The sequence below is a fragment of the Anabrus simplex genome, chromosome 3 (assembly GCF_040414725.1).
Source record: "Anabrus simplex isolate iqAnaSimp1 chromosome 3, ASM4041472v1, whole genome shotgun sequence".
Classification (NCBI taxonomy): domain Eukaryota; kingdom Metazoa; phylum Arthropoda; class Insecta; order Orthoptera; family Tettigoniidae; genus Anabrus; species Anabrus simplex.
Window position 1 is genome coordinate 315,512,333 of NC_090267.1, and position 11,849 is coordinate 315,524,181.

The 11,849-nt window shown below is 39.8% G+C and overlaps 1 protein-coding gene across 1 annotated transcript; it reads right to left on the reverse strand.

Moving 5' to 3' along the window:
• Positions 1-732: 732 nt before the first annotated feature.
• Positions 733-7,919, reverse strand: LOC137496895 (uncharacterized). The gene is made up of 2 exons (XM_068226690.1): positions 7,859-7,919; positions 733-1,420 (listed from the first exon to the last, which is right to left on the reverse strand). Exons 1-2 carry the CDS (start codon positions 7,910-7,912, stop codon positions 779-781), a joined length of 696 nt encoding a protein of 231 aa, XP_068082791.1. The 5' UTR covers positions 7,913-7,919; the 3' UTR covers positions 733-778.
• Positions 7,920-11,849: the final 3,930 nt, after the last annotated feature.

Here is an 11,849-nt window from a genome sequence, read left to right on the forward strand (position 1 = left end):
CGCTGAACATTTAGCTAAGTAGATGGACAATAGGCCAACTACTACTGATGCAGCTACTAACTACGACTACTACTACTACTGCTAATAATAATAATAATGTATTGGCAGTCTCCAGGCCTAAGTGTTCAGTGTCTTGGCCTTACGACCTCAAACCATGTGTTCGATTCCCGGCTGGGTCATGAAATTTTGATCGTAAACGGTTAATTCCTGGGCATTGGCAGTTTGTTCTGTTCTCAACGTCCCTGGCACTCCCACACCATACACAACACTATCCTTCACTGCAACGACACGCACTTTCGCACCTTGACAGAAAGCGCCCACTGTCAATGGAGAGCCCAACTTTACAACGGATGTATCCAGCATTAATTGCCACCCGAAGTTATTATTGTCCTTATTAAGAAGAAATTATACTCGTTACTCCTAGTACGTGAAAGAAGCCATCTTCGTCATTTCTTGTACGCATAATTTATAATTTGGTTTGTTGAGACATGTAGTCCTCAGAGATTATTTGGAAATGGAGAAAATAGAGATATGGGAGACTGAAACTATTCGACGATGTGAAGGATGACACGTCTTAAGCACTAATTATCATTATCCCAAAATTATGTCATTTAGAAAGTTGAGATTGCCTCGATTCACTCCCATGACCGTCCCATGCATTTCAAACTTTGGGGGGTGATGTAGAGGAATAAAGGATTTTTTTTTTTTTTTTGCAAAGCAGTTAAAGGAAAATTATGGTAATAATTTTAGCTCAATTTATTAAAGTTTTATTTACATATTACTGTGAAGAGGCAGCACTGATCTTCTCCTGGATGCATTTGTACTCCTCTTGGTAAGCTGCCTCCACTGCAGCCTTGGTGATGGCCTCTTGCTCCTGAGAACAGGCGGTGAAATTCCTCCGAACAACAGCGAAATCTTTACCGACCTGCACGCCATCGGCAACTACTCTGGAGATTATTTCCCTCGCTGGCTTTCCTGCTTTAAACCAAACATTGAACTGACAGACCATATCCAAAAAGCCACACTTAGAAGCGTTCTTTTCTATTTCTTTGCCGAATGTCGTCGCTTGCTGTATATCATTATTCAAGAGATCCATATCTGGCTGGATGGCCTCGCGGGCAGTTTCCCAACAGGCCTTAATTTTGCTGTCGCTGGCGTTCCTGGCAGTCTGAATTTCCTGTTGAGCAGCGTCGATACATACTGTGATGTTGGCTCCAAGCACTTCGGCCTCCTTGACACCCTGTTTGATAGCATCGCCGACGTCGTGAGCCACCTCGGCAATCTTCTCCTGGATCGTCGCCCGTATGTCTTCTGCTGCGTCGTGCATCTTGGCGAAGTCCTGCTTCATGGTGTTGACGGTTTGGTTGACGACGGAAGTCATCTTGTCCACCAAATCCGTAAATGCATTGGCCTCTGTGCCCTGAAACATTCAATATATTAATCTGAATTATATCTCACAGCAAACGAAATGCAAATTGTACTCATTCTCTCCTACACTTGCAGTATTTGACCAGTGATTTCCCTTCCCATACATGGTGTTTTGGTCATCTGTCATTAAGTGTGCTATAAAGTCTGCATTATGTTCAGTGTTTTGGCCTCAGCAATGACTACGTTCAGTGGTAATCTTGACTGTGACGTTTATGTGATATTTTGCACTCACTGCATAAAATTAAGACCATTGAGACCTATTTAAAGACGTTGTTAGTTCACCCTGTAGGACGTGGGTTTTATTTCCTGTCAGGACGTCAAAGAATATAAAAATGAAGTTTCCAGTCTTGGAGAGGCACTAGGGCCTGTGATTCACTCAGTATACACCAAACGTTAATCCCTGGGAGCAGACATGGCCAGATAAAGGGAAAACTACTCCATCCCATTTCGTTTCAACGTTATGGAGAGTAGTTGCCTCCGCTCCTGAAATGGCCTTCATAGTAAATGGGAAAACCGGAGATTTAGCTATACCTGAAGCTCCCTGCGTGGATCAGTCGTAGAGTCTCAAGTTCGCGGATTCAAATATGACAGAGTCGAATTTCTAAAGGGTAGAAAGGAAATTTATTTTCCACTCCATTCCGTACGATATCGACATTTGATAGACAGAACGTTGACGAAACTGACATGCAGGCAGGCTAAGTGTAATCAAATTAACCGCACGCGATACAGTTCTAACGCAACGCAAGAAGGAAAGAATGCGTGGTAAGCTGTACTAGGTAGAGTCGCTAGAGCTGCAACTTCTATCGGGCATTGTAATTATTAAGAAAAAGTAAATACTTTAAAATGTTCACATAAATTTAATTATTCATTTAAAACGTTTAAATTGCATTAATTTTATTGAGCAATGGCGAATAATATAAAAAAAATAAAAGATGATATTACAAGATGTCAGCAATGCAAGCTCAGGTTTGTAGCAATCCCGAAGCCGTCTTATTCTTTCTACAGGTGTATTTTTGGTCTTACTCGATTCAATATTGTCTCCATACGTTTTCTACAGAGTTTTACCCGATAATTAGTAATATATTTGGAAATTTTTGTAAATAATGCCAAAATATCAATTTTCAGTCACAAAATCATATTTTAATTTTTCTTGTGATTTTATGATCAATCTGATCGACATAAATAGGCATAAATGAACACATACACGCCAAGCTAAGCCATTCAGTAACTGACTTACGACCACCAAAAACATTCCTTAAATGGACGGCCATCTTGTGATGACGTCATGCGCTTTGTATCAGCTGCCGTAGTCACATCTTGTGCACGCTTCCTTCTAAAAATGTATGAACCATTCCCGTATTCGTAATATGTTTTGCGTTTGAAAAATATCACACAGTTTTCGCTGGAGATTATCGACCTAAGTTTGAATGACTTTTCACGTCAAAAACGACTTTCATTATATTCTTTCGAGATGATGCATCTAAATAATCGTAGCTCATTTCGTTTTTAAACAGTAATAAACATTATTTTACTTGGGTACCTTTATTAGACGAAAAAAATAATGAGCTACTCCTTTCCTTGTTCATTATTCTACAAACCACCACTGAGCAAAGGCTTTTTTTAAGTAGGAGTCTGGTGAAAACAAATTACTGTATATACATTTACGAACTATTATTATTATTATTATTATTATTATTATTATTATTATTATTATTATTATTACTATTATTATTATTATTATTATTATTATTATTATTATTATTATTATTATTATTATTATAAGAGTGAAAATTCAGACGTATTTCGTTTATGTGGAGGTGTTGTGATAGTGAACTACCTGATAGCCGCTGTTATTTTGGTAGTTTTAGTTCGTGTACTGTGACTGAGAGATTAGGGTACCCCCTTGATTTGAAATGCGATACTATCTTAATATTTAATTGAAGAATGTTTCATGTCCTGTAAATAAATCACTCGGTACACCCAGATGATTAAAAACTTGTACGTAAGCCTGTCTTCGAGAGTAAAATTTAATGAAAATTAATTAGAAATTTGAAATTTGAAACGAACATGTTAATATATCGTATGGATAAAACTTACACGGGATCGACGGTCGTAATTACTATTTAAGAAGTAATTGAAATCTGAAATGGGCATTTTAATATATCTTATGATTCATTCCAGTCCCGACCCGGTCGAATAACTGGAAACAGGCTATGGATTTTCAATTTCAGTCGGTATTGTATTATTTCTTTATTAACCCTGTTGACTGTAGTTGTAGATGGGAGTTGTGCATTGATGTCTATAGATCTGCGTACTCTTTAGACAGCTGCATACAGCTGCCCACGTCCAAAACCGCTGAGAAGAGATTTATCCTAGCTTTATTCAAAAGTTTGATCTTTGACTAACTGGTTATGAAGGAGGAGGCTACATTTAGAGGAAATTGCCCCCGTTTAAGAACGAATAGTATATCGGGTTAAACAGGTGCAATATAAATTTTAAATTTACTGGAAAACAGCTGCTCTTTGACTCTACTATTGTTTGTTTCATTTTAGGTCGCATCAACACAGCGCTCTTATGGAGATATGACAGGGCTAGGATTAGGAAGGAAGCAACTGTCGCCTAAATTAACATACCTACCCTGCATTTACCTACTTTGAAAATGGAAAACCATGGAAAATCATATGCAGGGATCCCAACAGCAGAGGTTCGATCCCACCATCTCCCGAATGCAAGATAACAGCTGCATAACACCAACCGTGTAGCCAAGTCGCCCGGCACTGTTCTGTGACCGTGAAGAATTACTGGCAGACACATCTAGGCCACCACAGCTCAGTTGGTAGAATTGGTACTGGCAGACAATGTCGGAAGCATCATTCAAGCAGGATACTTATCTGCCGAAAGGTGATTTTTATTCATTTTATTTTGTTGTAGTGTTTTTATCTGCTGCTGTAAAAGCGTAAACCGAAACTCTGGTTGCCCTGTCCCACGTGATAATTTTTACTATCTCATGTACTCTGAATCTTCTGACGACTTTCTTACATTAGACGTAATAGTTTCTACCAGATGCACAGGCAACCTAAACAAACAGCTATCTTCCATTAAATTAGAAGCTATAACAGTCGACACAGATGCTAGAACTATTGACCTCTTACCTCTAATGACATGAATGAAATACCCACATATGTTTTTCCACCTACCCCAGGCTTATCAACGAAGAAAGAGATGTATTCGTTATCTGTATCTATACTAATTATATTAGAGAAAAAATGTGTATGTATATTTGTTTGTAATGGATAAACTCAAAATTCACTGAACCGATTCATAAAATGCTTTCACATATAAAAATCTACATTACCAGTGAGTAACATGAGTTGTTTATTTTCAAATCAATTATGGATCCGTACGAAAATTGAAATAATGTAGCCCAAAGTATCAAAAAATTGTCTACAAAAGTCATTATAGGCCAATATAGACGAAATATGGAATTTGTCGCACAAGGACGAGACAAAGCTCATTTTAAGCCTCACGACGCGAAGAACAAAACTCGGTGAGATCCTACGGGCCGCGAAAATCATGTTTTAATGGCCTAATACCAACCGTTATGGAGATATTTTCATCACACTACCCCGCTCTAGGAATCGGATGAAGAAATGACCAGCCGTAACTACGGCAACGTCAGATCAAGGATTCTACAGTAGAATACAGGCCTGCGGTTCGAAGTAGCACGTGCGTAATGTAGGCTAGACCAAGGAGAGATATTGCTACACATATGAGTATGAAAAAAAAACATTGTGGGGACAAGCCACCCCTATGAGCGGAGGTGGAGAGGGGGTGGCATATAATAATAATCGAAAATTTTGTCGAATCCATAGGTTTTGGAGTCGCTGAGGTGAACAGTGACACTCCGCAAGTCGTTAAAATCCAAGTTCAGCCACATCAGCCAGTGAGGGGGTGGGGGGAGTGAGAAGGGGTGAAAAAAGTCAAAAATGGCCTAGATTATGGATTTATGTGTGTGTGCACCCCTCTGGGCGCGGGTGGAAAAAGGATGAAGTGTCAGTCAACTTCATAATAACGAAATCTACGAAAATTCGCATCACAATGCCTAATAAAATGCCTAAAAGTAAGCAATCACTGGAGTGCCCGGACAGTCCCGGTAATAGGCTATAGCTAGTTTTATATATCACACAAAACGCATTCAACGGCTTCTTTCTGTTGCAGGTTCAATTATTAGGCCATTTCTTAACCAATATTTCTTTCTGCCTTGCAGTCGTAACTGAGATTTTGATTCAGACACATACTTTTTCTTTTTACTGTCCATATTCAAAGTGATTTCTACTTTCTTTAATGCGAATATTTCACAGTGATTACATCCAGAAGTTCTATCACGTTCTCGGAACTTGTCTCATAAACTAAATCCATTTAGCAGACATCCGAAAATACAATTAAAAGCGAACACTTCTCGAAAATTTGATGGCTGTTTGACCGAACTAACCCCTTTTAAAGTACTTTCCCAAACTGTACTGTCTTTAGTCAGTCATATAAATGAATATTATCCACAGTTTGTTCCTCTTTAATTCCAACTTTATCTTATATTATGAGCTTTCCTACTTTTAAAAGCTCCACTCAAACTTCGTCTATTAATGTCATTCCACACCATGTCCCCATTCACAGCACGAACTAGAAAATGTCCCATAAACATCAATCGCAAAGCTGGTTAATTGTACAGGTTAAAGAGGCCACCTCATGCGTAAAGACATAGTTATTAAATATGATTACTCTTTGGTTTTCAAACTATCAATTCAACTTATAGGGGTGTCCAAGATAAATGGGTATGACTTTTTCTTCTCATATCAGTACTGACAGCAGTGCTGTAGATACATTCTGAGATGATAAAATTACTCACTAAACGCAAGATACTATCTGGGTCTGACGGGAAGTCGCGGCAGCTTGTAAATGAAATGTCGTATGGCTTTTACTGCCGGGATATCCCATGACGGGTTCGGCTCGCCAGGTGCAGGTCTTTTTATTTGACACCCGTAGGTAGACAACACCTACACCCAGCTCCCGTGCCAGGGAAATGAACCAATGATGGTTAAAATTCCCGACCCTGCCGGGAATCGAACTCAGGACCCCTGTGGCCACAGGCCAGCACGCTAACCATTTAGCCATGAAGACGGATGTTATATACGTTTATTTGAAATTATTGTATTATAATAATCTTTATGTACTGAAAATCTATATTTGAAATAGTCCGGCTCTTTGGCTGAATGGTCAGCGCACTGATGTTCAGTTTAGAGGTCCCCGGGTTCGAATCCCGGCCGGATCGAGGATTTCAGCTGCGTGTGGTTAATTCCTCTGGGCCGATGACAGGATGTTTGTGGTCGTCTCAGTGCATTTCTCTTCATATGCATACAACATACCACACTACTAAGCACCGCACAAACACGTAATAGCGAGTACATCCTTTCACATAGGATGAGTCGACGGACATCCGGCCGTAAAACTTGGCCAATTACATATGAAGTGCTGTCCCAAATAAATTGTGATTAAGGTCAGGAAGAAAATAAAGTACATTGTTAATTAACTGTTTGACGTTCGTCTAAAGAATCGCACTGAGGAAGACCCTAAAGAATATGAAACATATAGCGTTATGAAATAATTAAAAAAAAAAAGAATTGACAGGCGGATTAACTGTTTAACTTATTAGGAGTAAGTAGTCAATAAGGATTAATATAGGCCCTAATCTTTTCTTTCTTAAGTTCTTTTGATGATCCTGATGACGATAATGATTATGATGATATCGAGCGAGCTGACTGCACGGAACATATCGCAAATCTTGCATTCGGGAGAAGGTGGATTTTAAACACGCCGGCGGCAGCCTTAAAGATGGTTTTCCGTGGTTTCCAATGTTTTCACCAGGCATGTGTCGAGACTGAACCTTAATTATATTCACGATCGCTACCTTGAAGCCTCCGTGGCTCAGGCGGCAGTGGGCCGGCCTCTCACCGCTGGGTTCCGTGGTTCAAATCCCGGTCACTCCATGTGAGAATTGTGCGGACAAAGCAGAAGCGGGACAGGTTTTTCTCCGGACACTCCGGTTTTCCCTGTCATCTTTCATTCCAGCAACACACTCCAATCTCATTTCATTTAATTAATCATTCATTAATCATTGCCCCAGAGGAGTACGACAGGCCTCGGCAGCCGGCACAATTCCCATTCTGGCCGCTAGAAGGAGGCCTCATTCATTCCATTCCTGACCCGGTCAAATGACTGGAAACAGGCTGTGGATTTTCATTTTCATCGCTACCTTGCCAGACCTACACCTGTCCCATTATCACCGAAAATTATATTATATATACATAGCAAAAATGACGATGATGATGATAATGATGATGATGGAAGTGGCAAGTAACCCTAATCCGTTACTCACCTGGAAGGCAGACAGAGCCACGAGGAGGAATACAGCGACGCTCTTCGAGACCATGTTTGAGTGATGTAGAAGGTGAAGGACTGAAGCTAAAGTTGCCTTTATATACTCCCAATTGTTGACATTCGTTTAAATCTAGCGTAAAAATTCAATGACACAGGTGCGTACGTAACCTGATCAAATTCACGGCAGCTGTGTTACTATTTAATGAACATATGTAAACTACTGTACTTTCTCATTGATCGGATCCACAGATAGCAATGGAACTTGTTCAGCGTATTGATTTTTATCGTCACGTGCACATCTTGGGTGCCCACCTGGTGGCCGTGATCATTAAGGCGTCAAGACTATATGGACACACACCGTGGTGATCCGGTTCGAGTCCCGTTGGTCGAAACAATTTCACCCTCAGTATGTTGGCTGGCAGAATAGGAGAGATGGACTAGATTGCGTGGCAAGAGCCTGGATTCTATTCCAGACCTCTCAGCAGGTTACATATGGAGGTAAGGACATAATGACGCTGTTGATGGTGATCCGCCCGTCGGATGGAGACGTTAAGCCTTAGGCAGACATTCTCTCAATTTCACTCTCTCCCTTCCAACTATCATTATATCACGTCCTTCATTTCATCTCATTAACTCCTCTGATGAGGTTGACGTCAGGAAGGGTAGCAGTTGTAAAATCTCGGCACGAAGGTTAATCTCACCTCATACACGACCCTATAGAGAAACAGTCAAGAGTTGGACATACACACTAGCAAACACCTATTACACAGGATGCCATAATGATGTATTCAAACAGGGTTCAATTAGTTATCTAGTTTATTCACAGCACTAAAAACCTGACGTACATCTACCGAAACAATTGCTGGCCAGGCAGAGGCCTACATATATCGGAGTGTCTCGTGCTCAGCATTACAAACTCCTCCTCTATCGTATCAGTGAGCTTTCCTGACTGCATACGCTAACAACGCCGGTTCAGTCTGCAATCCAGGACTAAAATGTATACATAGGCCGAGGTTCGAACACGGGGCTATCTGGTACAAGGTAGAAGACACGTTACCTCTTCGTAACTGGGGTAACATTATTTATATCTATATAAATAGAGTTTTAGGGGGCCCGCTGTCTGTAATTTCGTTTGTTTGGCTAATTTCTAACATATTTGTCCACTAGCAAATGCACCGGTGCTTCGCTACGGTACTCTACATTGTATACGGATATCGAAGTAAATTACTGCACAATAAGATTTTTAAATTGGATGTGTCTTGGCTTTATCCGAGAAACAGCATTGTGAAATCCACAGACGTTGTTTCCAATGTAAGTGTGATTTGCAGAATTGCGATGATAACGGCAAGTTCACTTGTCTACTGCAATTCACAAAGAAGTTGGTAATTTTCATTTAACGGCAGGCCACATTGCCTAGTGCGCGGCCACAATCGATTTGGGGAGGTTTCATTACAATGGCAGACCCCATTTCCTACTTTCAGATAGATTAGAGTTGAGGAACTTTTATTATATTTGCAAGGACCTTCCCTACTGCCAGTCAAAAGTGAGTTGCGTTCTTATCATTATAATTTTCTGATGCCAGTCAGCTTACTGCCAGTCACACCGAGTTGGTGAGTTTCCATTATAATAGAAGGCCACTATGCCTAACGTCAGTCACATTTTAGATGGGTAAATTTGTTTACAATGGAAGACACCCGTGCCTACTGACAAACAGGATCGGGTAAAAGAGTTTTGAAAAATATTGCACGCTCCCTTGTCTTCTGCTAGTCGAATCTAGAAGGGAATTATGCATTAAAATAGTGCAGAGGAGACGGAGGACCACCCCATTCTTACTGCCTGTCAAAGTCGATGTGGGGAGGACTGATTACAATAGCAGACGCCCTCCTTCTGACAGTCACTATCGATTTGCAAAGTATTTAATAACAATGGCAGACAAGCCCTTTCTAGATCGCTACAAATCGACGTCATTGAAAGAATATAGTCGTCATACGAAAGTATATGGATGTTTACATTCATTTACAGAATAACTCTTGCTAAACAGTACATAAAATTGAAACGAATTGTACGATAAGACGCACTTTCTGGCCACATTTAGCGATCTAAATGGATGGTCCTATGATATGTTCAAGTATCTCACCTATTTAAAGGTAAGGTTGTTTTAGAAAAGTTGAATAGGGTGAAATTGGTGTAAGCTTTTCACATATAGAATTATTTTCAGTTAAATGACAGCTTAAAACATACTAATACGGTTTCTGGGAGGGCCAATATTCGTGTATAAATTGATGATACTATATTCCCTATAAGTGTGTCACACAATGAAAAATACAAACAATCCAGAAATCCGGCCAAATCTAACGTATAAGGGAGAGAGATACGACAAAATGTCATAGGACCAAAGTTGTAGATCACTCCGAATTTAAGGGAGATTGTGCCATCCATTTTGTGATACGACTTACCGTTTAGCCAACAAATAGCTCGAAAGGAATGTCTGCACAGTCATTAAAATTGCCTCCATATTTTGATATCTTTGGGGTAAGAAGTTAAAAATTTGAACATCTTGGAATTTTTCCGTCGACTAGGGGCCGAAAGCTAACATTTTACCCAATTTCAATTTTCTACCTCGTCTGGCAGGTTGTGCCGCCATCTTGATTAGGGGGGACGGGGGATAAAAATGAAGAAATTCCTGAATATTTTTAAGCCCACGAAACCTATAGGTTGTCACTTTGGACAAATTATACAACTGCGTTCTTATGCTGAGCCCAAAATTTGAGGCCCCAGCGTGCCCCCTCAGGGAATTATGAGAATTTTCCATTTTCCTAGGGATCCTAGGGTCATCACCTTCTCCCGTACCAAGTTTCAAATTTCTGAGATTTCTGGAAGTGCCTCATTAATTCACGTTGTTTTTTTTTTTTTTCATTTTTAAATATTTATATATATATCGCTCCAGACCAAATTGCTTTTATATATAGATGACGGATAAGCATGAGCGCGTTGAAAAGTGCAGACCTCCACTTCGACATTGATAACTCCTAAAAGTTGCATGATATTAACAAACGGTTTGCGGTATCAGACGCCCCATTTATCGCTCTACATGTTTGTTTTTAAACCATTACCTCGTATCTCCTATATTTAGGGGGTATATTGAGTTCAAAAATTTGAATAAGGTGAAATTTGGGTACATTTGTAACGTTTTACATTACATTTTGCCTAATGTATAAGCTAGAATCATGAAATTTGTTCCACATATGGCCCTTGATCGTGTAAAGATGCGCACCCTACTTGATGATCCTATAATTCTTATAAGTGTGTCAAACGATGAAAAATACTTGTAAAAGTCATCAAATTTACGAACAACCCAGAAATACGGCCAAATCTAACGTACTGTATAAGGGAGAGAGATACGACAAAATGTCATAGGACCAAAGTTGTAGATCACTCCAAATTTAAGGGAGACTGTGCCATCCATTTTGTGATGCGACTTACCGTTTAGCCAACAAATAGCTCAAAAGGAATGTCTGCACAGTCATTAAAATTGCTTCCATATTTCGATACCTTTGGGTTAAAAAGTGAAAAATTTGATCATCTTGGAATTTTTTCGTCCATTAAGGACAAAAGCTATCATTTCACCAAATTTCAATTTTCTACCTCGTCTGGCAGGTTGTGCCGCCATCTTGATTTGGGGTACGGGGGATGAAAATGAGGAAATTCCTGAATATTTTTAAGCCCACGAAACCTATAGGTTGTCGCTTTGGACAAATTATACGACTGCGTTCTTATGCTGAGCCCACAGTTTGAGGATCCCTAGTGTGCCTCCTCCAGGGAATTATGAGAATTTTCGATTTTTCTAGGGATCCTGGGGTCATCAGCTTCTCCCGTACCAAGTTTCAAATTTCTGAGATTTCTAGAAGTGCCTCATTAATTCACTTTTTTTTTTGTTTTAAATATTTATATATTACATCACTCCAGACCGACTTGTTTTATATATATAT

Bases quoted from the DNA above. Each gene is read 5' to 3' on its own strand.
- LOC137496895 (XM_068226690.1), bottom strand. From the start codon at position 7,912: ATGGTCTCGAAGAGCGTCGCTGTATTCCTCCTCGTGGCTCTGTCTGCC. The intron at 1,421-7,858 runs GTGAGTAACGGA...TGAATGTTTCAG, and splicing joins TGGCTCTGTCTGCCTTCCAG to GGCACAGAGGCCAATGCATT.